Here is a 25,843-nt window from a genome sequence, read left to right as displayed (position 1 = left end):
AAACCCTGGGACATATTTAATGTTTGTCTTTGTATATTGTGTTAAACTTCCACATGTGTTAAAATGTTAAAATAAGAAAGAGATTCTGATCCTATTTTCTGCTTTCTGTATCTTTAAATGAACAACTTGCTGTCTGCTGACAGAAGCTGTAGTTTGTTCTCCACATAAATTACAGGTATGTGTTAGAGAAGGGGTCACATAAGAGACCTGTGTTTGTTCTCTGTTTCCTTCTTCAATCCGGAGTAAAATACTTTGTAGACTGACATATCAGTGTGAGTTTGTAGCATATGGAAAACACACCCAAACCACCAAGGGCTGAAAAAGATAATCTTATAGGGTGGGCAGTGACATATAAAGATAAGCCATAATCAAAGTCATCTAAGCCATGTGATCAACAAATGTTGAGGTTCCAGACAAAATATGAGCCAGATCTAAACCAGCCCTGGCCAACAAATTCTTTGGCATAAATCATTCTCCCATTCTGCCTCACTCTGAGCTCACTCCATGGTTGAATAGCACTACAGTGTGTGCAGTGTTCCAGCAGAGCCTAGAAATGGTTGTACTGGGCTGAGGCAAACCCACTTTACATGGCAGTGGGTCCTTATTAACTCAAGACCAGCTGTACTGTTCCTTGTAATTCTCTTTGGCTAGCTGGATTGCTAGCAAAACATAACATCTTGCAACTGGTATAGGAGACAAAGCAGATTTGTGGGAATGCTGTGAGATCCCCCAACTTCCTCGCCTTCTGAATGCATGCAACAAAATTACAGGGGATTTCACTGCTTACGAAACCAGTGTGCGCATTATTTTCTTGTCACTGTGGATCCCTTTCTGCTCAGAGCTCACAGCTCTCTGAGTGATTAACACTGTGACCTGGCTTGTGGCCTCTTCACAAAGCAATGGCAACGTACCCATGCTTTCTGAGCAGGTGAAAATCAGGTTACTTGAGGTCTTTCCCATGTGATTGACCATACTGAAAAGCATAATGCAATGAATTTGATTACCTCCAAATGTCTTCGTTGTGTTTTGGCTTTGTTTGAATTAGCTGGTGCAGAAAGGAAGTGATGCTTCTATTTTTTTAATCGTTTACTCCTGTTTTTTATTACTTAGAGTAAAATATTACTTAACCATATACCTGTGCTAAATGGATTTCTAAATTCCCAGTGCAGCATCTAATAACAAGCATATGAAGCCATTGTAAGCATTTAACATTTTCTGTAAGGTAACACATAGAACATCATAAATACATAGTGGTCTGAAAGAGGTGGGGACAAGATACCACCAAAAGTTAAGTGTCTGTCTGATATTGTGAGAACAAGTATCTCTTTATCTGGGAACTGTTAAAACTTTTAGAAACAGAAAGACGTATCATACTGTATACTAAGAACAGGGCAGCGTTTTATCATGCAGGTGTTTATATAATTTACTGTAAGAAAGCAGCCATATTACACTCATACGGGATCACAGTTTTTATTACACACCTCTGTACCTGGAGGCAGAGTCTGTTTTTTGTTGTATAGTGCCTGGCACGGAGCACAGTGTAATTTGGGTACAGAGTTGCAACACTTATTTTTTCCAAGTCGTTCCTCGCTCTCCCAGGCAAGATATCTAATAGGTGTTTGGCACTCCCATGCTATTTGGTTAGCAAACGTGCCACAAGTAGCCAGTGATGGTAAATTTTTATGATTTACATGTGCTGCCTCCATAACCATGTATGTAAGTCAGATATACGCTCTTCTGAAAATCTTCTCTTTTTTCATACATGTAAACACAAGTGTCAATGAAAACAGCCCAGTTGCTTTAAAATTACTGGGTGGATACAAGTCAGTGATCAATAGTGGAGTTAAAATGAATGTTGATTAGATGGACCCACTGTAGACAGTGTCCGGTATATTACGGGTTTAAGGGAATGTAGCTGTGTTTTTGTCCTCATTTATTGTGGTGTGATTTCCATGTCATGTAATAGGGACAAGGTTGTGGTTCTGCTTATGTTCCCCACTGGGATCAGTATCATAGACACAGCCACTGTTGACAGTGCTGTCCTAATTTCCCTGTGAGCAGTTCAGGAGGATATATTCACTGAGTATCTAACTTTTCCCAGGACAGCCAAGGCAGTTCAGGATCTTCAGGTGATTTAGCTCATTCCCTTTCTTGACACTTTCCCTTACAGTTTTTTTCTTCACCATCCATAATCACAAACATTCTGGAAATGCCTTGCTTAGTCACGAGCGGGGTTCCCCAGGGCTCAGTGTTGGGGCCAGTTCTGTTTAATACGTTTATCAATGATCTGGGCAAGAGGATCGAGGGTACCCTCAGTAAGTTTGCAGATGACACCAAGTTGTGTGCAGGGGGACCTGGACAGGCTGGATCGATGGGCCGAGGCCAGTTATGTGAGGTTTAACAAGGCCAAGTGCCAGGTCCTGCCCTTGGGTCACACCAACCCCAGGCAACGCCCCAGGCCTGGGGCAGAGGGGCTGGGAAGTGGCCAGCGGAGAAGGCCCTGGGGGTGCTGGCTGACAGCCGGCTGGGCATGAGCCAGCAGTGCCCGGGTGGCCAAGGAGGCCACCAGCCCCCGGGCTTGTGTCAGCACTGGTGTGGCCAGCAGGAGCCGGGCAGGGATGGGGCCCCTGTGCTCGGCCCTGGTGAGGCCCCACCTCGAATGCTGGGCTCAGGTTTGGGCCCCTGGGGACAAGAAGGGCCTGGAGGGGCTGGAGCGTGTCCAGAGAAGGGCAGCGGGGCTGGGGCAGGGTCTGGAGCACAAGTGTGCTGGGGGGCGGCTGAGGGAGCTGGGGGGGTTTAGCCTGGAGAAGAGGGGGCTGAGGGGAGCCCTTCTCGCTCTCTGCAGCTGCCTGAGAGGGGCTGGAGTGAGGGGGGGGTTGGTCTCTGCTCCCAAGTCACCAGTGATGGGACGAGAGGAAACGGCCTCAAGCTGCGTCAGGGGAGGTTTGGGTTGGAGATGAGGGGAAATGTCTTCCCTGCCAGAGTGGTCAGGCACTGGCACGGACTGCACAGAGAGGTGGGGGAGTCACCGTCCCTGGGGGTATTTAAAAGACGTGTAGACATGGCACTTCAGGGCATGGTTTAGGAAGCATGGTAGCGCTGAGTTAACGGTTGGACTTGATGACCCTAGAGGTCTTTTCCTACCTTAATGATTTTATGATTCTATGATTAGTAAAAAATGCAGAAAGCCCTCCCACCTGTCAAAGGGCATATAAGCACATTTAGAAGGGGCCTTCATGCTTCTCAGTTTGGACAGTTTTTGTGCTCATGTTCTCCTGCCAGCTTTCTGTGTTCACTTCAGTAAAACCTGGGAATTCAGGTGACCACACAGAGCTCATTGTTTCGTAGCTAGTGGGTGGGAAGCTAGCGTCTCTAAGACGCTGTCTTTTCCATAGACAGACAGTAGGACGGGCAGCTGGGTGAGCCCCACAGCAAGGGAGGGAGGCTTACTCTTCCACATGCTCACCTCAGTGTTTGTGCTTGACTGCATGGGCACTTGAGCCATCTAATTTTTAACAGCATAAATTAGTAGAGGGGGGGTTATCTGGGACCCCAGGAAGGGGGCCTAAAGTGCTATGATCAGAAGCAGAAAAATGTTAGCAATTAAATCAACATTGAAAGGACCCACAGTTTACAGCAGCCCTTCACTCAGGCTCTGATTTCACATGTGTAGTAATTAACACATCCTGTCTCGTTGCATTCTCATTTGCGTGGTACTGCAAGCAAAATCAAGCTACAGCTGAAGGAGGACAGAGTGGTTTAAAATATCTGAACCCATGGTGGGAAGTAGTCTTCTCGCTCAGACAGACTCTAAATGTTTCAAAATAACTGCTAGACTATTCTTAAGCAGTAGTCATATAAATAGTTACAGAACATCACTAGGAACATTTAAACCACAACCCGGCACATCAGCATGACCAATATATTAGTCATATGTGATTTAGGTATGCAAGTGGCTTTGGTTATGACATCAATGGAATATCGCTTTTGTTACCTCTTGAGTTTAGCTAGTACTTTACAGCTTGAATTCAATTGTGAAGGAGTGACAGAAAGCGGATGCTCTGCTTATAGATCTTAAAAAAAAAAAGACTGCTGTGTAGATTAATGCCATAAAAAGCTCTTCGAAAAGGAGAAGCCAGGGGGAAGAGGAAGATAATCTGAATGAACTGAACTGTGAATGAAGTCTGTGAGAGGACCAGATCTGCTGCTGAATTAGCTCCTGGAACTAAAACGAGCAGAATGGTACCTGTGAATTTGGACATATATGGACTGGGGGGACTAGGATCACATCTGATGGAGGCAAATACAAACAAAATCTTCAGGTCCCTGTTTAGCTTAATGGGCTAACTCTGGCATGCATCTGTCTGCTTACCTGTGTGGAAAAGGTATTGATCACAGAGAAGCAGATATGACACTTTTCTCGTGGATGAGCTTCCAGTCATCTTCTGATCCAAGGCAGACAGCAGCATGTGGCCATCTGTTATGATCTGTATAACAATAGTTTCTTCCCACCTCTAGTATGCAAGATTTAATCATTATAATATGTGTAAATAAAAATCATTATTTACACTGTAGTGATATCACACATACACCCCTGGTTTTTTTTTGTGTTGTGATACTTCTGAGCAGCATTGCTCGTGAACTCAAGCCGTGATTCCCTTTCCGGAGCTAGGCTTTTAGCGCCCTCAAGTGAAGAAAACTGGTTTAAACAAGTGCTGAGATTGGAAAAAGCGTCAACCAACCTAAGAACACAGTTCCGAAGGAGAACAACCATATAATCGGAAACAGCGCACCTTACTCAGCATGGGCGTCTAGCTCTCTCGGCTTTCTCAGATTAGTAAGTCCAGTGCAGATGTGCTCCCAGCTACTAACAGTACTTCAAATGCAACAATACTTCAAATGCTGACATCTAACTATTAGGATAAATTCAAATAGCATTTATGACCACCTAAATAACAGGCTTGATATTTCAAAGAGCCAGATAGTTGTAACCTTACACTGACATCAGTAGGAGCTATGAGCAAAGGTTGGCAAGTAAGTCAGAGGGAATGCTTTGCTCATCGGTGCTGCCTGTTTTTTCTTTCCATAAAATGCTCCCTAGTAGATGTGATTTTAGGCAATTTTTCAAATTCTTTTATTTGTTTTCTGCAGGTTTGTGGGTTGGCTTTCATTCCATGTATTGATTCTATAATGTGGGTTTTTTTTCTCTATGGTGCCTGAAGAATTGGGATTTATAAGTGAAGCATGGTTTTCATGATGATACACTTGTGAGAGGAAATAATATATATATTCTGTCTATGGATCATTTTCCATCTATCACTTTCAATCATTGACTCCATCTGTCAACTGACATTTGCAATTCAAGCTGATCACGCTAGTTGGTTATGTAAATCACACGGAAATGTTTCTATTCCCTAGCTGGATTAATAGATTGCACTCAGCAAGAGTGGTTTGAAAACCTGTAAGGACAGTTCAGGCACAAGTAGCAAATAAAAAGGACAAAGTGTTTTAGAAAACGTGAAAGCTTTTCCTTTCTGCACTGTGCAATCCCTGTGGACCCTAGAGAATCAGACCATGCTGTGAATTGTTGGCTTGTCACAACGTTGAATGGAATTTTTTCTCATTTCATACCCTTTTGTAGTGTTACTTGCAAAGGTGCAGGCAGATCTCTCCCTGTACCACTGAATTTCCCCTGTTGAAGCATTCTAGTCAAGAAGCTGTAGAGAAACTTTGTTAGCTGTGTGAAGCAATGGTTTCTCCAATAAAATGCGTACTACTCCCAGTATGAATATTGAAAAAGAGTTATGAGTGATTTGTGCAAATAAAACTACACGGTTTAATCTGTGTGGCCTCTGAATAGGAGCCACAAGACTGGCAGTGGCCTTTCAATTACACACCTGCCTCACAACACCTGATCACAGGTTGTTTAAGGACATGTTAAATGACCCAGTCTGCCTGGGTAACTGTGTAATCTGCAGCATACCCCCAGCTGACTTTTGGATCAGTCCTGCTGACTTGCTGCAGCACGAACTCTTTTGAAAGAAGACATGAAGTGGCCGATAAAATACAAACTAGAGACACCCACGGATTCCAGTTGGGCAAAGTAAAACTATCTAAATACGTGAGCAAGAACGACTTTTTTTAGCAATAGATGATGCTTCAGGCAGGGGAGAGAAGAGAGATCTGAGCCTTTTCAAAGGCCAATGTTGCATGCACACACCATTTTATATTAGTAGCAGTTTGGCTGTGTGAGCTCATAGTCTTAAATTTCTGATGCTCTGTCAAGGTCTCACCCAGAACTGACCCATCTTTCTGCAGCTGTTGTCCTTTTATTAAGTGAACATGGAAAATGCTCAGTGGGAATTAATTGTCTCCAGTTATGTTTGCCTGGAATATTACCCAGGGAGAGCAGACTGCCTCAGGGAACACCTCTGAATACTCCTCAGCCTAACCTTTTTTTGCATGTAACTAATGGAAAATGGTCATAATCTCTCACAAATTAGTGCTCCTGCACTAATTGCAGTTTCCTGAACATTTAAGAGATCCCCTTACTGATATTTAAACTAAGGTCCATCCTCCTTTTTGATAACTCTGAGCAAGCAGTCCTTCTCCTCCACAAAATTAAGGCTACTTCTCCAATCATCTCTTATGTTATCCCAGTAAATGATCTTAGCTCATCTTTCCAAGCAGATTTATTATTTAACCCTAATCCTAGCCCTAACTTCATTGTTTGCTCTCAGCTGGTGACCTACAGTAGTCAAAAAAACAATTGTTCATCAACACCTGAGGATATCAACAGTAAACTTTTCTCATCTGCTTCTTGAATACCTTTCTGAACAATTCCTTGTATACTGAAGGGAATCAGAACCCTACCCAAAACGTTAACCCCAGTCCTAACTTTGACTGTTATGTTAATCCTAAGAAGGAAACCCATCTCCCACCCCCTCTAAAACTGAACACAGTCTGCATCATCCCAATAGATCTTGCTGTAGATTTCATGTAGCCACCCCTTTCAGGCTCAGGCCTAACCTTAATTGACTTCCCTTGATAAATCCAGACTCTAACCCTAATTCTACCTTGACCGTAATTCTAATGTTAAGAAAAGACCTTTATCACCTCCAAAGATGAATGCAATTGGCAAGCCTTGGTGGTATGGGTGCTACTGTGAGCCCAGAGACGTATTATAAACTCTAGCTTAACATCCCTTAAGGAGTCAGAACCTAAAGCTTAACCTGTATCCTAATCCTAAACTTATTGTCTATTCTCTTGCTAACTTGAAGAAAGCAACTGCTTTCAGCCTGACAAACATATGTCTGTAGCCACTGATGATAGTAGCCCTCAATTAATGCAGATTTGTTCTTGTAAAATAGGCCTAGCAAAAAACCCAGTGAGTTTCAGTCCTAAGACAAATCCTCACCAAAACTCAACCCTTGACAAAGCTCAAAACTAAAGTTACTTCAGCACCTACTGACATTTCCTGCCCTAAATTTAGCCAAATAGATACTTGGAGAACAGGTCCAACACTAGCTCTTCTCTCTTACAAGAGCCTAACCCTTTCCCTAACTCTGAACCTCAACTTATTATTCATACAAAGCACTACACTCAAGTGGCTTCTCTAGATCTAACTTTAGCTCCACAACCCTAATTCTGATCACAGTAATGATTCCGTTGCAAATCACACGGGGAGCTGAAAGTAGTCTGAAAACTAAATAGACTCCATCTCCCAGTATGAGCACTTGTTACTTGGTGAAAGTCCATAGATAACTGTTCTTTAATCTCAGTAAGTCTCAAACTCAAGCCTCCCTATAACTCAGACTTCAAATAGGAGAGCCTGCCATTCACCAACTTCATGTTCTTCACATGCCACTGCAGTCAGAGCTCATTGTAACTGAAATCTAGTATTGACTCTTGACTCTTTTAACTCCAAAACATAACCTCAGTTGTAACCCTACACCTAGGAATTCAGATAATACATGATTTGAAAGGCAAATTTTTTGCTTGCTATACAAGTTTAAAAAAATCTCTGTGAAACTGTATGTTCAATCCATTTCCTAAAAACTAGCCTGTATCCATTTTGCTTCTCCCATGAAAACTAATTCTGTCCCACAATAAAAATCCTAAAATCAGAACTGATAATTTGGCTGACAATACATTAAGAGCTTCTGCTGCTTAATGAGTTCTGCAATGCTGCTGACAGTAATTACAGCTTTTTTTGTGTCAATAACTAAGTCAGCATCCCTCAGAAAAGATTCAGGGCCTTATTTGCCTTTAAGTTATGTCACTTCTGCATCACTGTAATTTCACTGATAACAGTAGAATTACCCTTGATTTACACTAATGTAAGCGAAAGAAGAATCAGATGTATAGATGGCAATAGCAAATGCAGGCAGTTCTTGGGGGATTGTTTTTGCAGTCACATTTCTGACTGTGAGCATATTTGAAAAATATGCATCTAGAAATACCAGCACGTGGAGGTGTAATGTACTAGTACAACAAAACAAACAGTGGATCCCTATACAGCATTAAGCAGAATCCTGTATAAACTACACAACTGGCTTCAGAACGTGTCTAACAGTCAGCAACGGACCTCCAGAGGAATACACTTGCTCTTTACTGCCGATACTGGAGGTGAACAAACAGATTTGTACAAGGGACACCAAACCCTCTCTTTATATGTTTACTTCAGTTGATGGTCTGTCCCAGTTCCTTTAAAATAAAACAAAGCAAAATAAAATAAATACATACAAATTAATGAATTCTAGAAAACATTTAGAGAACTGGAGGGGAATCAACTATTTGAATCTTTTAGCAGATACATCAGTTATAAGAAAGCTCAAAATGGATCTCCTTGGGCTATATTTGACTCTGACTCATATTGCTGTAAATCCAAAGTCCACTGAATTAAATGTAATTTACAACGGGTCGGTCAGTGAAGATGTCATACAGCAGTCTTATTGTTAAATAGTTCGGTTCTATGCTTAACAAAACTTGTGATGTGGTATGATCTCTGATTAATATAGCTATGCTGGCAAAATTTCTTATTGTGGTTAACATTATAAAGACAAAACTATACTTTACAGGTAGCTAGAAAGAATTGCCAGCAAAGCAGTTCTAGTGGTTCATCCTAGGAGTGCTGTGCTGGTACCACACGGGTGTGAATGTATCAGGGAGGGGGATGATAGACACCTCATGTCATGGAGCCGTACCTCTAAGCTGTTTGGGCAAATTCAGCAGATTCATTGCTTCAGACCTTCACCATTAACATCACTGCTAGATTTATCCCCACAGTATCCTGATATGTTTGTACTGCCAAAGCACTTCTTGTATAGACTTGGCCCTGCACTTGGCCAAGTACCATGTGAATTCTAACAGCATGGGGGTAGGTTTGCTAAATTCCACTCACTTTAAAAGTCTGTTTATTAATTTGTCTTATATCTGATATTCCAGCTAAATAATTCCAGAAGAGGCTAAAAATTTGTGGGCAAAACTAAGAAAATATTTTAAGGAATTATAACAAATTATGTTATGTTATGTACTTATAATGCCTTAAACGGTCTTTCCAACCTATTAATTTTCTTTCCTTTGCAATGTTGCTTATTATGATTTACATCAACTTTGTTCCATTTCATTGTTTTGCAATGTAATGCTATGCTGTTTGAGTTTCAAGTACTGAAGGAGAAAATGTAGACTACTCCTTTCCTTATCATTAGCTCTTTAAAGTTTGTTTTATTAATTCATTAAAGTAAGTTTTGAAATGTTATAGGATCATTTCCGTTGCCCATTAGATATGATAAAACCTAGAAAACAAAATAAGAACCCCAATGTGTACTTCACCCAAGTATACCTCACTTCATCCCACCTATCATTAAGCACTTAACTGATATGCCTAAATGAGGAACCTATACCATTTTGAACCAGGCTTTGGATTTAGGGACTTCAGTCACTAAGCTCCTGCGTTTAGGTAAGAATTCTGAACTCTGATAACAAAGGCTCCAAACATGAGCACTTTAAAGGAGGTAGAATCCAAAATTAATGTCTTACCCCTGTCTATTTTGCTACTGTCTGCACACAGAAAGGCTTCCTTAGCAGAACTGGATTAGTTTTGTTGAGACAGAAGTAGCATCTGAGTAAAACTCTGTAGGGGTGGGAGGACCTAATCAGTTTACATCCCAGAGCACTAGCCCTGGGGGTAAATGAAAAGAGAAACAGCAAAGTTTCTTTGAGGAGCTGTCCTGAGAATGATCTAGCTACTTGCACTGGTACATTTCAGAAAGGTCTCTTGTATGTAATTCTCATGAAATCTAGTCTTAGCTACACAGCATCCATTCAGCTGTTGATGGGTTAACTATTTTGCTGGAAAAATATGTTAGAAGTACTGCTATCACATATGCAACACCAGAGAACAGGCAGATCCAACATGATTGGAACTTTACATTTTGATAATAACAGCTGATCACTTCAGCCAAGAGAAATGGATCAGCGTGGTATGTTAAGCCCCACTGCAGAAATTTGAACTCCAGGATATCAGTTTAATGCTGCTGGTCTGCAAATAAACTGTCCTGGCATTCACTGCTTCTCATATTAACCTTTCCATTCTTACATGAAGTCATGCCTATCGGTTCATTTACTGCCAACTGATAGACAAGAATTGGTATCATTGCACTTGGAGTGAGCTGAACATGCTGCAGCACCTCAAGTTATTGTGATCAAAGTATATTTTGACACTTTGGTAGAAGTCCTTGACTAGAGGCATTAAACACAGATGCAGAGTTGCTGGCAATTCCTCAAGCCACTGGACCAGCCTGTAAAACTGAAAACTAAAAAAATCATTAAAAGCCCTTATTTTGGTTTCTATAGACTATACCATGGACATAATTTTCTTCGTCATTCCCAAGGCCCATCTGCATCTTAGCATGATTCACAGAAAACATCTTAATAGGTTTTGGTTTTTTTCTAGTTTTCACTTCTCTGAGAAAGATGGGGGGGTTTTTTCTTTTGTTTTGTTTTCTCATGGATATTACATCCCGCGTCGCCTTCCAAGACTCCGTTGGTTTGGGGATATCAGGATATTTCTGGGTGGGCTGCACCTACAAGAAAGAAGGATCATGATACGTTTCCAACTCCTGTTGCAAATAACAAGACAGATGCCGCAGGTGAGGTATTCCACCCTCTTTTTCTTCACAGCTTTTGTACATTTACTGGTGTCCTTTCTGCCTGCTCACCCAAATGGAGCAGAGTATCGCTGTGTCCTGCCCCTCAACCTGTCCAAAAACTGCAGTGCATCATTACATTTCAAGAATGGAAAAAGGCCTCTCACCAGCGTTCAGAGAAGGAAAATAAAGATTCTGTCTGTACTCCAGGCCTCCTGGGCAGTGTAAGTTCATCAGTGTTGGCAAGGAGGCAGTTTAGCATAGATGACAAGCTATCTGTTTACTGCATGTGGATTACACATGATCATACAAAAATCAAAGGCAGACATTAAGCCTAATCAAGGGAAAAAGTATATTTCTGCAATTAGAACCATCTGCCACTGTGCCTGGGAGCCAGTGTGGATGAGGGAAGGATGGAGGCTGTTCCTTGGGCAGCCTCTTCAGAAGCTAGTAGTAGTGGATCAAGAAGCAGTCTATAGCCAGCTAACTGATGATATATCTTGCATATATGCATTTCTCAAGCTGTGTTGGACAAACTTGTATGTGTGAAACAACAGTGTGGTCAACTGTAGCAACTGTGCACACTTTGTGCATGATCAGTCTGTATCTGTCCCGTGGTTTAACGTGGCAGGCAACTAAACATCGCACCCAGTGGGATGGGGAGAGAAACAGAAGAGTAAAAGTAGGAAAACTCCTGGGTTGAGATAAAGACAGGTGAAGAGGTAAAGCAAAAGCTGCATGTGCCAGCAAAGCAAAACAAGGAATTCATTCACTCCTTCCTACAGGCAGGCAGGTGCTCAGCCATCTCCAGGAAAGCAGGGCCCCATCACGCATAAAGATCCCTTGGGAAGACAAACGCCATCACTCCAAATGTCACCCCCTTCCCCCTCCTCCCCCAGCTCTATGTGCTGAGCATGATGCCATGTGGTGTGTGACAGCCCCGGGGTCAGCTGGGGTCACTGTCCCGGCCGTGTCCCCTCCCAGCCCCTTGTGCCCCCCAGCTGCTCGCTGGTGGGGTGGGGTGAGGGGCAGGAAAGGCCTTGGCTCTGTGTAAGCCCTGCTTAGCAGGAACAAAAACATCCCTGGGTTATCAGCACTGTTTCCAGCACAGATCCAAAATGTAGCCCCGTACTAGCTTCTATGAAGAAAATTAGCTCTATCCCAGCCAAAACCAGCACAGTCAGGAATCTGCTTCCTTTTGCGTCAAATCCTGCAATAATAACAGGCAGGCAAGGCAAGGCAGCCATAGATGCTAACAAAAGTCGCCAAAGGCTTACCTGAATATTTTCTGTAACAATAAAGGATGAGGTTCTTTGGGAGCTTCAGAGTATAAAAAGGATCCATCCATAAGAATGTAAATAATCATAATAACCCTTAGCGTAAACGAGCATGAAAGCCCCCCTTTTTGAATAATTATCCCTTAATTCTTGGGCTCTCTGCTCCTTTTCTTATTCTAATAACCACACGTTTTATCTTATCATGGCTGAACTCAGAGCTTTTCAAGAGATAGGTCTTATTTCCTTCACATGACTACTTAGAATGAAAACTTGGTATAAGCAATAACATTCTTTCACGTTCCCAACACTACTATTTTTCACTGAGGTCTGACTACCTGTTAACCTGTTTCAGCCAAATCTTCCCTTCTAACTTGGTCATCGTGTTCTCCGAGGCATATTCTTACCTATACAGAGACTGTAGATTTCAGCACTGGAATGAAATGACTCTTGAGTCCAAGCACAATCAGTAAGTTTTTGACTGCTGAGCTGTCAATGTCAGTGCTTGATTCTGTGACAGATGATCCTGTTCTCTCTTTTTTGTGTACTATTTCTCCATCTCTCCGTTCTAATAGACAGGCATTATTAGGAAGACATATTAAACCTTTTCATATTTTGGATGTGCTAAATTAAAGTAGCCAGAAGTTGCTTGACATTTTTCCTTTTTGTTATTTTTTTGGTCAGTAGTGAGGCTCTTAAAGTTTATACTGAAATTCTTGTCATTCAGAACAGAGCAAAATAAACTAGATGTTGCCTGGCCAGTAAAATAGTCAGTGAGATACCCTGTGGAGAGGATTTGAGAGCCTGCCGTATAGCAGAGCTACAGTGGAGCTGGGAGTAGGGATTAAAGGAGGCAGCTGAATCATGAGATGCGCAAGAAGCCACCTTCCTAATTCCCTCCCAGCGACACACTGAATCAGCATTTACCTGAAAAGCCTGTTTTTCAGACTTCCCCTTTTGGGACCAAGGTTTTGAAAAGTACAATTAAACCCCATAATACTATCTGTATTTTAGTCTTTAATGCAAATGAATTCCACCACCTGGTGTGTAAACGGTCTCTCAACCCCCTGATACCCAAAGTAGTTTACTCAGAAATGCCACACTTAAGTGACCACAGGCATACGAACATATACAAATAGGGTTTAAAATCTTAATATCTTCACTAGCCTAAGGGATATGAGGAAAGATCTCATGGAACTGTGTACTAAATACTAGACCATGTAATGTCTTAATATCCAATACTTTTAGATGTGTAACATACTTCAAAAACAACTAGCGAATACATGAAATTATTACACAGCTGATACTATTTAAAAATAGTAGCATACTGAATCCTGCTAGGAAAACACCAGGAGGAAAAAACATGGGCTACTTCAGCATTCTGAAATCAGTTGCATTTTTCTAAACATTTAATGGAGTTAGTTGCTGTTAAAGACGCGTACATTACATGGCTTCACTATATAGTGCAATGACATTAATACACAAAGTATCAGCACAAAGCTTGAGGATGAAATCTGCTTAGTGTAAAAACAATTATGTTACCAAGGCTACAAGAAGAGTGAAATCAGCGCATCTATGTGATAACAGGAATGAATATCTTTTGTATAGCAGACCAGAAATTCAAACAAAATACAGGAAGAACCAGACTATAAGACACTTTCAGTGGAAACCAAAAATGAAACTACAGTCACAATCTGGAAATGTCTTTGTTTAAAAAACCCAAACATTTAATGTCCTGGTTTCTACATTATTTGTCTCTATTTTTCTGATACTTGCATCACCATGATAATAGAGTCCTTCCGTCTGCTAATGGATAGCAGTTAACATCCGGACCAGATATTAGGAAGAATTCCCTAATTACATAGTTAATGAAACACTGGAGGCAACTAACTGAAAAGCTGTTGAATCTCCTCTGTTAGAGCTCTTCCCTAAGAGGCAACATTCTGCCTTTGTGGTTGGAGATGGACTAAATGATCTACTGCAGTGCTGCTCAGCCTCACATTTCTGTGACTGTGACTTGGAATAGCGATTCATTCTGAACATACATTATTCTCTTAATGCAGAGGAAAGTTCAAGTCAGTTGCCTTATGACAGCTTCAGCTGACAAACTCTCCGAAGGGCTTTACCCTTCCAAGAGTGTCTCACTTCTATTTTGTGGTACATCTTCTGGTAGCCAAAGAGGCAGAACATAACTATTACTGTCAAGAGGACAGACATAACAGATTTTTGAGGCAGCTACACCCTGATAAATTATGATTTAATGACAAGCCATGAAACCACACTCACTCATATCACACCCCTACTTGAACTGCTGATCTCCAAGGAAAACCCGTCTTCAGGTACTAACAAATCTTAAAATTTTTTCCAGATAGAGGCCCTTCCCTGCTTCTTATCCAGCCTGGTTGTAATTTCTGATTTCCTATTCTCTAACTCATCTGTTAATCCTCTTAATTCCTATCCTCACCTCTCTGTGAACCAATCCACATAAACCTCTGGACAGCAGAGGTGATCACAAAGTGCCTATCTATTTTCCCTGTGAAATAATACTAAACTAATGCTTTGCACCATTTTGGGTTTGGAGCCTTTGTTAGTGGTTTCTAGGACAAAGATTGCAGCTTTTGACAACTTGATACTAAGGATTCATTCGCTGCATTTTAAAGAAGTAGAGTTCTGCTGCTTGGGAAATAAGGAAATAAACTTACAACCTGGACAATCTAATGTGCCCCTGTATTCTCAGTTAGATTTAGACATCTTAATTTGATGGGGTCCATTGTGGAATGACATAGAAGAGATGACTGCGTTCCAGTGAAGGTAGCCAGATTATGGTGGAGAGTGTCAGTGGAGTAAATTACCTCTACAGATTATTTCCAAAGATCATACTGGCTTTCAAAGAGTTCAGAATCTGATTTTGGATATAAGGTACCCTACCACATAGGCCAAAGGGTAATGGAGAAGATGCAGTTGGGCAGAAGGTTATTAAAGTAGACTCAATTTCTGGGACTTGAAATTTAATTTTTAGTGATTCTTCTTTAACGTCAACTTTGCCTGGGTCTTTCACACACATACTTTCTCAGTGCCTGTTTACAGGACTCATTTTGTGAACGTTAACAGCAATACCGCAGATGTTGAAATGCTTACATTAGAAGCATTATAAAAATGACTATTATATTAACGAGACTTTCAGTAATTACAACTTAACCAATACAAATATTTGCAGCAGTAACTGTACTTGCAGTTCTTACTGATGTTGAAATTCGTACCCGAGACCCCACAGACCAATTTCCACTTAGGCATGTTGCATTACAGCACGGAGGCGGGTCGGCTTTTGTCCCCAGGAAGCGCAGGGACGAGAAAAGGGGCCCATTTTTCCACAGACGCGGGGGGCGCGCACCAGGCGGCGCGCGGGGCGCCGTTCCCTGGGGAAGCCGTGAGGCGGGGCAGGCCCCGCCCGGGCGGGCGGACGCGCCGGTCGCTGCAGAGCGGGGCAGAGGCCCGGGGGGGCGGCGAGGCGGCGCTCACCTCACCGACCGCACTCGCTGCCGCCATCTCCGGCGCCGACCTGCGCTCCCGCCGCCGTCGCGCCTCGGGCCCCGCCTCCCTCCGCCCGTCACTCGCGGCACCGCGGGAGGGGTCGGAGGTCATCGCGGGAAGGCGGGGCCGTAGGCCGAGTCACGTGACGGTGCCAATATGGCGGCGCCGTGGCGGTGGCTCGGCGGCCGCCGCTGAGGGAGGCGCGTCTCTTCCGGGTGGTGGGAGTGCGGCGCGGCCGCAGGCTCTGCGCGCCGGCCCCGCGACCCGCTGTCCCCCGCCCCGCGGTGGGGCCGTGCCGCCATGCAGCCCCCGGCCCGCGAGCAGGACGCCCGCACCAAGAGCATGTTCGTGTCACGGGCCCTGGAGAAGATCCTGGCGGAGAAGGAGGCGAAGCGGCCCCCGCACGGGCAGCTGCGGAGAGCCTGCCAGGTGGCGCTGGGTGAGTGCGCCTGGCCCGGCGCGGCTCGGCCCGGCCCGCGGGGCTTCTCCGCCGGGAGCCGGGCCCCCTCCCCGGGCTGGGGGGACGGCAGGGGGCAGAGCTGGCGGCGGGGCCCGGTCCGGCGGAGGCGGTGTCACCGCCCCCCCCGCTCCGCCTGGGGCCCTCTGCCACGTCGGGTCCCCGCGGGGGCGAGAGGGCCCCGCGCCCCCGGCTGCGGGGCTTCGGAGCGGGGGAAAGCTCGGTCTCTGATACGAGACATGCAAATGCGAGGGGAAACCGCGGATACCTGTTATTATGTTCTGGTCTCGGTATGAAACGAGGGATTTGGACTTGCCACTTTAGAACCAGTTTTAAGAAAGTTAATAATTAACTTTTGAACTAGGAAACAGGCTGTTTAAGGCCCTCGACTTGCGGGGTCTCAAGTCTTCCAGGACTAGTAATCTTCTGACGTTTTGCCTCCAAGTCGTGGTTGGACTGGCAGCGTAGCCAAACACATAGAACGTGGTGTCTTGCAGAGCTGAAAATACTTGTTGTAAAGTTGGTGGACTCGTCCTGAACTCTCCTGCAAGTACAAGCTGACGATCTAGATTTCTGCGTTAAGGTTCTGAAAACATATGGTGTGTCATAAAGGGGGAAAAATAAGCTGGGTAAAGTAGTATAGCTCTTATAGTAGGAGTTCCCTATGGCCTGTCTTAATTTGCAAAAGTGATGTATTTCTTAAAGTTTTGCTTGCTTTGCACCAATATTTTACCTTTAGTTTGAGACCATTTACTGTATCCAGAACAGAAGAAAAGAGAGGTTGAAGGTTGAGAACATAAGGAAACTGGACAGGTAAAAATTCCGTCCGATGCACTGTGAAAGCAAGTTGAGAAATACCTGTTGTTTTTGTCTTCCTTCCCACAATCCTTACTTTCATGAAATTTGTAGGAGCTAATTGTAGTGATAGCATATCCCGAGAAAAGTAACCAGATAGAAGGGTATTTTTTATTATTATTTAAAGTTGACATTGTGACCAATAGCGTAACACGTGCGCCCCAGCAATTAGAGACTACTTTTCCTACTTACTTCCTTTTTTTGATTTCTTCCCCACCTTGCCCAACATGCACCCAACCTGCTTACAGGACAGAGAACCTGTTTTGCTGCTATGTAAATATATTTAGAGGGTGAGAAAGGTATTTTCTTGGAAGATTACTAGTGAAGTTCTTTATGTTTACAAACATGTCAAAGATTACGATTTTGGGGGAGGGGTACTGTGCAGTAGCATTTGCGTGTTGGATTATAACTCTTCTATGTCTGGGTATTTTAAGGTACAGTGTGTTTGAGGTTAGTTAATGCTTGTGATAATTCGTGAACCTTTTTTTTTGCTAATCTTGCTTGGGGGAAAAAAGTCAATCATCTTTCCAGGGTTAAACCAGAGGTCAGCATAAAAAGATAACCTTCTGTTGCCCAACTGTCCTGCCCTAGTAGGGCCTTGATTATTGTACTAAAGGATCTCCGTTATATTTCATGAATATTGCTGCATCATTTTAAGCTGCCTATGTGAATGCAGTTTTTTATTTACATGTGATATTTTTCCCCCCGAACTTTATTCTGTTTAGGTTAAGCTCTTTTTTACAGAAATGAAATAATCAGTTTTGTTTACATGCACTTAAGTTTAATTAAGCTTATACTTTATATTAAATAAAACCATGAGTTTAATTTCAAAAGTGTTAGCTTAATTATCGAGCCCTGTGCAATAGTAAATATGCTAGAAAACATGGGAAGAACATTACTTGCAGTCTGAGGAATTCAGGCCAAACTTCATAATCTGTACAAACTGTTATGGCTGAAAGAAGCTTCAGTGTTTTTAATAAATAAAAAGCCTGGTTAACTCTGAATAAAATTAATTCAGTCTGAGAGAAATGTAAAGTAATGGAACTGGTAATTGTGTCAGCTATTGTCATCTTTTTTTCTTTTGTCCATATCGTACTTTGAATAATCCCTTTCTACCTCTTTCAGATTCCACTTGCCGTCCCATCTTACTTACACAATGGTTTTTCTAATGGAGCTTTGAAGTATTGTACCATTTATAAACCAGTTAACACAGGCACAGGTCGTGTGTAAATGACATCTGCTCTTGATACTAGAAAAGTCTATCATGCATCCTTTTTCTGAATAGAGAGGAGCAGGTGTATTCTAGAACTACCTAATATAAATTATCCTGCAATTATTTCTACAGTTATCTGCTGTAGTGTTACTGCAGTGGTGCTTCTGTTAATTACACAGGTTTTAAGCTTTTTGTTTGGTGAGCTGGAGGAATATATTTTTAACGGTGGGAATGATGCTCTTGATTCCTTTTACGTGAGTTCTTTATTATTCTGAATGGGTTCAACTCCTGAGAACCTAAGTAAATTACTACTGAAAATTGCTGTAATTCTCATGTAGGAACTATAGGTATTCTGGGAACTATAGGTATTCTTTTGTTCTAATTTTAAACTTACCATTTTTCTCTTCCTTTCCCAGTAATATACTTTTCACTGGACTAACACTGTGCAGTTTTGGACTGCAAAGTATCTTCATGTCTTTGTAGAAATGAGAAGTGTCCTAGGCTCAAGTAGGACATAGGCAGAAGGAGGGTGGAAGAAAAGGAACAAAAACAGTTCCCTGTGGTGTTCTTCTGGTTGAGTTTCCTGCCCCTCCGTCCACCAGTCCACCCCCCACCCCCCCCTTGAAATATAGAGTGGCAATGTTGAGTAAACAGAGTTTGAATAGATTCCTTCATTCAGTCTCTTGCTTCATCAGTAGGTGTAACGGTTGTATCCTGTACTCTTAGTGCCAGTAAGCCCCAGGAGAGGTTGGGAGAAATGGAGTTTTTAAACAGAGAAGCTGTTCTGCTCTGCTTTAGAAAACTGGTTTTCAGCTGACAGCCAGTGTATTGTACATAAATAGTTGCTTAATAAGCATTTACGTGGACCTCTAGGTACATGTGGTTCTAAGTAAATCTACTGAAATAATCTCTATCCAGAGGAGTTTACAGTGGAACACAGACAGTGTGTATCACTGCCGTTCATGTTGGTCTAATGCTAACTGCACACCTGGGGGCCTCATACCAACTATTACTCTTGTCCTATTAGGACTGTTTTAATGACATGCTGTGCAGCCAGCCTCGTTATGTGACCTTCGTTGATTGCGTAGGCACCTCCACATACATATCTTCGAGCTTTGTAAACAACAGAATTTGTTAGCTTGTTTTAAAAAAAACAAAGCTCTTAAACCGTGCCTTCACTTAGGAATTGAGTTGTGTTTAAGAGTCTCTGGGTATAAATGCCACATGTCTGAAATGAGTCTGCATTTCTTAATTTAGTGGCCATTTGGGTAGCATGTTTTGAGAAGACTGGGGCAAAGTGGAGATAGTCTTGCTTCATTGTGTCAGCCTTTTCTAAAGGGTTCTCTATAGATAGATGGAATCAATAGATGCGGGGTGTTGGGTTTTTTTCAATATAAGTTTAAGGCTGCCTGGAACTAGGCAATGCAGTAGACTTTACTGTGCTGGGGGAGGGAAGCTTTTGCTTCTGCTCCACGTTGTTTGTATTGTCGCTGCTGCCTGGTGTTCTGACAAGCTATGGAAGGACGTTGCTTGTGTCCTTGTGCTAACGCAAGATATGCCATTTTCTGCACAGGAAATAGTTTGCTTCCACTGAGACAAACTTGACTGTACATTAACATAGGATACATCTAATTGCAGGTAGGTGATTATTTCCTGCATTTCAATATATAGTTTTCAATATGGGCAAACTTAAACCACTCATCTAATTCAGAATGGTAGTTAGTCTCAGCATGAGCTTCAGCCTGGTTTTGTTATGACCAGAAGCTCTGGAGGAAATTGCTGCGAGGCCTTGCTTGTTATTCCGGTTGTGTTGCCTGGTAGGAATGCTGAAAGGCTGCGTTGAGTGGGCAGCACAGGTAGTGCCCAGAGTTGAAGATGTTTCTGACCAAAGATGATGTGGTGTATACATTCTGGCCCTCAGGCGGCCGGCAGGCAGCTCTAGGACCGAAAGCACCCAGTGAGGGGTCAGTGGTGTGCTGTGCTGAGCGGGCGTTGACCAAAACACAGGCGCTGTGCGTAGCTGTGGAAGGAAGTGGAGCTGTGCCCCTTAATCCTGTCACTGGAAGAGGAGAGAGACAGCGGCGGTGGGTTTCTGGAAGCTGGCTGTGATGATCGCGGCAAAGGACTTCCATTAGGCAGCAGTTTGTTTCACTCGCTTTTGGTGGCCAGACCACCAGACATGTGCTTCAAATGTGGATATTTCCAAACTATTTGATGCGATCAGTAGCAGAGGCATGCCTGTAACTTGCTTTTGTCCTTTAATTTATTCTTTTCTGCCAGCGTTATTTATTAAAATACCGTGGTGGTGCAGATGTTCTTATATGGCTTTAGAAAAACCTTTATAAAATAAAACTGTGGGAAACCTGGTCAGGGCTTGGTTGGATTTTTTTAAAATGTATGGAGTGTTTCTGAGGGTGAAATTGTCATGGCTCTAGTATGGGATACTATTCTTAGATCTTGCATTGGAAAAATATGTAACATAAGTAAAGATGGGCATGATTGACTCCTTAAGACTAAAATTTTCAAGTTTTTATTCATAACGCTTTTTGCTATGCAGCTTTGCTAATAAATAGTATGGGGGAAGTGATATTTTTAAAAATTTGAAAGAGAAATTATTTCAGTAGGACATAAATATTTGGAAAAAATGGCATTACTTGGTTACACCCTAAATGTGGAAGTGAGCACTTCTGTAGCTGAGAATAATATATCCTAACAATGAAACCTTTTCTCCTTGTGTGGTATTAAATTTTACAAAATATTTTTATTTTCTTGGGTAGACTCATTGTAATAAGTTTACTGTAGTTTGAATTTTTTTTAACAAACAACTTATTTTTGAGGAGAGGAATTCTTATTTTGGTCCCCTGCCACCCCTCCAAGGGACCCCCCGAGAAGCCCTCCCTTTCCACCTCGCACAGAAATATATTGTATGACAGAATGAATATGGTGTGTATGACCTTCAGCTCTCCTTCTGCCAGCAGCAGGGTGCAATGTGAAGAAGGATGCCAAAATTGAACAGGATGAACTGAGGCAAGTTTTGAGTAATAGGCTGGCCGGAATAGTGGACACTGAACAGGTTTCAGTTTCAGCTTAAAAATCACAAAAGTTAGGCTTGTCCACAACTTCTGAAGTGGCAGCTTCTGAGAAGTGGGTAAGTGTGAAAACAAGACAGCTCACTTTCACTGAACTGGATATATCAAATATGGATTTTCTTTTTTTACCGTGTATCTGATGATATTCACGTTATTGATCTGCCAATGGGAAAAAAATTGCAGCAACTCTTTTATACATAAAATAGCTTTCTATGCTGCAGAAATACCTGTGAGTATTCAAAAGGTGTCCAATATGACTTGACCAAAACACTCTCAAATCAAGGAAGCCTTTTAATTCCAAACTAGATCAATTATAATTTTTATTGCAAGAGGGACCATTTCGCTAACTTGGGCAGTCTTTCTGCTTTGGAAAAATAACCTTAGTTTAAAAAAACAACAACAACAAACAAACAAAAAAAACCAACAAAACACAACCCAAAACCAACGAAACAAACAAACAAAAAAAACACCAAACCTGTAAATGCTAGTTCTACAAGGTTTCTGAAATACAGCACGAACGGTGGTATAGCTGACCACCCTGGCGTCCTGCTGTACTGGGATTCTGGCTGTAGCTAAAATATGCCTTTCTCTGCCAAGACCTGGAGGCAGGACTAAGTGTTCTGAACGTGTAAAGCTATCCAGAAAACTCTGCTTTAAGCAGCCGGTGTCTGTAGGTGACAGGAGTACACTGCTCTGATAGTAAGACAGATTCAAGGCAGGACAGATCTAAGGTGGGTCCTTCAGTGCATGTTATTCTCAGTAGCTCTGCGGATCATAATGTGGTGTTAAAGATGGGGAAATTAATAAAATCAAGAGGACTGAATTAAAATTTTGCTGAATTGAACTTCTGACTAGCCATCTTGTTGATAAACCAACTGGATACTGGAATGAAGACAACAGTGATCCAAGAAGTAGTGCTGTGCTAAGATTGACGTTTCCCATGCCAAACAGACAAACAACCTTTACTGTTTCTTATCAACAGTCTCCATTCCGTTGACTCTCCTTACCAGTTGAAGCCTGAAGTAGTATTAGGGGATGACAGCGCTGAGTTTGCACTGTCGCAGAGCTGCAGAGTTGTTTCTAATTTTGAAATCCTAGGCACTGGGGCTCTGCGCTTGGCTCAGCTCATTGCCTTGCTGCTGGCTTGTGCAATATTGGCAAGTGAAAATTCTCTCTCCTTTAAAACTACTGAGCACGGTTGTTCGCATGGTGGTCTTGATTAGAAAATGGTGGGCTTGTGAACAGAGCCATAATACTTTGTCAGCCTGTTGTCTGTTCTTTTGTTCACTATAGGGTGGATAACTTCCGTTCAGTCCTTGTTATATCATTTATTGTGAATGGATGTCATATGGCTTCTTTCTTGTCTGCTGGCTGTGTTGGCTTTCATTAATGAGAGAGTATGGCAGCCAGAATAGCAAGTCCCAATCCTGGATGTAGCCTATCACTCACAGCTTGTACTTATAAGGGTTTCCTCTGCATTTTGCTTCCATTTGCCCTATAAAATAGGGGTAGTAATGTTACAAAATAGGCATACCTGCAAGGATAAATTCTCATAACATTCATTGAACAATAGGACTGTGCAAAAATCTGTAGAATCATAAATGCTTTGGGTTGGAAGGGACCTTTAGAGGCCATCTAGTCCAACCCTCCTGCAGTGAGCAGGAACATCTTCAACTAGATCAGGTGCCTCAGAGCCCTGTCCAGCCTGGCCTTGAATGGTCCTAGGGATGGGGCATCTACCACCTCTCTGGGCAACCTGTGCCAGGGTTTCTCCACCCTCATAGTAAAAACTTTTTTCCTTATATCCAGTCTAAATCTGCCCTCCTTTAGTTTAAAACCATCACCCCTTGTCCTGTCACAACAGGCCTGGCTAAAGAGGTTGCCCCCATCTTTTCTATTGTCCCCCTTTAAGCACTGAAAGGCTGCAAGAAGGTCTCCCCGCAGCCTTCTCTTCCCCAGGCTGAACAACCCCAGCTCTCCCAGCCTGGCCTCGCAGCAGAGGGGCTCCAGCCCTCGGAGCATTTCTTTGCCCCCTCTGGCCCCGCTCCAACAGCCCCGTGTCTGTCCCGTGCTGAGGAGCCCAGAGCTGGACGCGGCGCTGCAGCGGGGTCTCCCCAGAGCAGAGCAGAGGGGCAGGATCCCCTCCCTCGCCCTGCTGCCCACGCTGCTGGGGATGCAGCTCAGGGCATTGTTGGCTTTCTGGGCTGCCAGCGCACATTGTTGGCTCATGTGTAGCATTTTGTCCACCGGTATGCCCAAGTCCTTCTCAGCAGGGCTGCTCTCAATCCCTTTATCCCCCAGCCTGTATTGATGTTGGGGGTTGCCCCGACCCACGTGTAGGACCTTGCGCTTGGCCTTGTTGAACCTCATGAGGTTCTCACAGGCCCGCCTCTCCAGCTTGTCCAGGTCTCTTTGGATGACATCCCGTCCTTCTGGTGCGTCAGCTGCACTGCTCAGCTTGGTGTCATCTGCAAACTTGCTGAGGGTGCACTTGATCCCGCTGCCTATGTCATTGGTGAAGATATTAAACAGCACTGGTCCCGGTATGGGACCCCTGAGGGACACTACTCATCACCGGTTAGTCTCCATCTGGACATAGAGCCGTTGACCACTACCCTCTGGAAGCAACCATCCAACCAATTCCTTATCCACCGAACAGTCCACCCATCAAATCCGTATCTCCCCAGTTTAGAGAGAAGGATGTTGTGGGGACCGTGTCAGAGAGTTTACAGAAGTCCAGATAGAGGATATCTGTTGCTCTTCCCTTGTCCACTGATGGCAGTCACTCTATCAGAGAAGGCCACTAGGTTGCTCAGGCAGGACTTGCCCTTGGTGAAGCCGTGCTCTTGAATCACCTCCCTGTCCTCCATGTGCCTTTAGCATAGTTTCTAGGAGGATCTGTTCCATGATCTTCCCCGGCACAGGGGCGAGGCTGACGGGACGGTGGTTCCCTAGTTCTTCCCTTCTACCCTTTTTAAAGACGGGCATAATCTTTCCCTTCTTCCAGTCCCCAGGGACTTCACCTGACTGCCACGACTTTTCCAATATCCTGGAGAGTGGATTAGTGATTATATCAGACAATTCCCTCAGGACTCTTGGATGCATCTCATCAGGTCCCATAGACTTGTGTATATCCAGGTTCCTCAGGTGGTCATGAACCTGATCTTCCCTTACAGTAGGAGGGGCTTTACCCCCCTGGTCCCCATCTTGTGGTCAGTTGACTCAGGAGGGGTGAGGAGAGAATCATAAAATCATTAAGGTAGGAAAAGACCTCTAGGGTCATCAAGTCCAACCGTCAACTCAGCGCTACCATGCTTCCTAAACCATGCCCTGAAGTGCCACGTCTACGCGTCTTTTAAATACCCCCAGGGACGGTGACTCCCCAACCTCTCTGGGCAGCCTGTGCCAGGGCCTGACCACTCTGGCAGGGAAGACATTTCCCCTCATCTCCAACCTAAACCTCCCCTGACGCAGCTTGAGGCCGTTTCTTCTCGTCCTGTCACTGGTGACTTGGGAGCAGAGACCAACCCCTCCCTCACTCCCGCCCCTCTCAGGCAGCTGCAGGGAGCGAGAAGGTCTCCCCTCAGCCTCCCCTTCTCCAGACTAAACCCCCCCAGCTCCCTCAGCTGCCCCCCAGCACACTTGTGTTCCAGACCCTGCCCCAGCCCCGCTGCCCTTCTCTGGACACGCTCCAGCATCTCAGTGTCAGTCTTGTAGTGAGGGGCCCAAAACTGAGCCCAGCATTTGAGGTTACCAGTGAAGACTGAGGCAAAAAAGCTCCTGAGTACCTCAGCCTTTTCTTCTGATGATACTAGGTCACCATTCTTGTTCATTGGAGGGCTATGCTTTCTGTAACTTTCCTTTTCTAGTTGACTTCCCGGTAGAAGCCCTTCTTGGTTTTCTTTGTATCTCTTGCCAAATTCAGCTCCAGCCGTGCTTTGGCCCTCCTGACCCCATCTCTACACAACAGATGTAATACATGTTTGTTGCAGTCCTTGTTTGTTAGTATGTTTTGTGTATTTATGCTTCTGAGGGAGAAGAAATTATTGAGGTTCACAGACAGCACTGAAATCATCTGAACTCTGGCTGTCTAATCCAAACAGAGGTGCCTCTCCAGGGTTGTAGAGAACAAGTATTGAGTGAATGATCCATTTATGATAACTTTGCAACTGAAACAAGTTCTGTAGGTATGATAATTTGCAGGCACATGAGATAGGGTGGGATGGACAGGAGTCCACGTGGTGTTATAAATGATTGTAGCTGTGCAAGCTCAC

General features: G+C 43.6%; 1 protein-coding gene across 2 annotated transcripts in view; it reads left to right on the top strand.

Annotated features, from left to right (window-relative positions):
* The first annotated feature begins 16,067 nt into the window (after window positions 1–16,067).
* Window positions 16,068–25,843, top strand: part of ARFGEF2 (ARF guanine nucleotide exchange factor 2) — a 42,540-nt gene continuing 32,764 nt past the window's right edge. The window contains exon 1 of one of the 2 annotated variants that reach the window (XM_075108797.1): window positions 16,068–16,394. In XM_075108797.1, the coding sequence (XP_074964898.1) occupies window positions 16,256–16,394 (139 nt within the window). In that variant the 5' untranslated portion in view covers window positions 16,068–16,255. Of the gene's footprint in view, window positions 16,395–16,895; window positions 16,959–25,843 lie in introns of those variants that run through there. The other variant, XM_075108798.1, reaches the window with a different exon arrangement.

The sequence above is a fragment of the Phalacrocorax aristotelis genome, chromosome 13, assembly GCF_949628215.1.
Source record: "Phalacrocorax aristotelis chromosome 13, bGulAri2.1, whole genome shotgun sequence".
In the NCBI taxonomy this organism is placed as follows: domain Eukaryota; kingdom Metazoa; phylum Chordata; class Aves; order Suliformes; family Phalacrocoracidae; genus Phalacrocorax; species Phalacrocorax aristotelis.
Note: the sequence above shows the minus strand (reverse complement) of the source record. Positions and strands in the feature narration are given on the sequence as shown.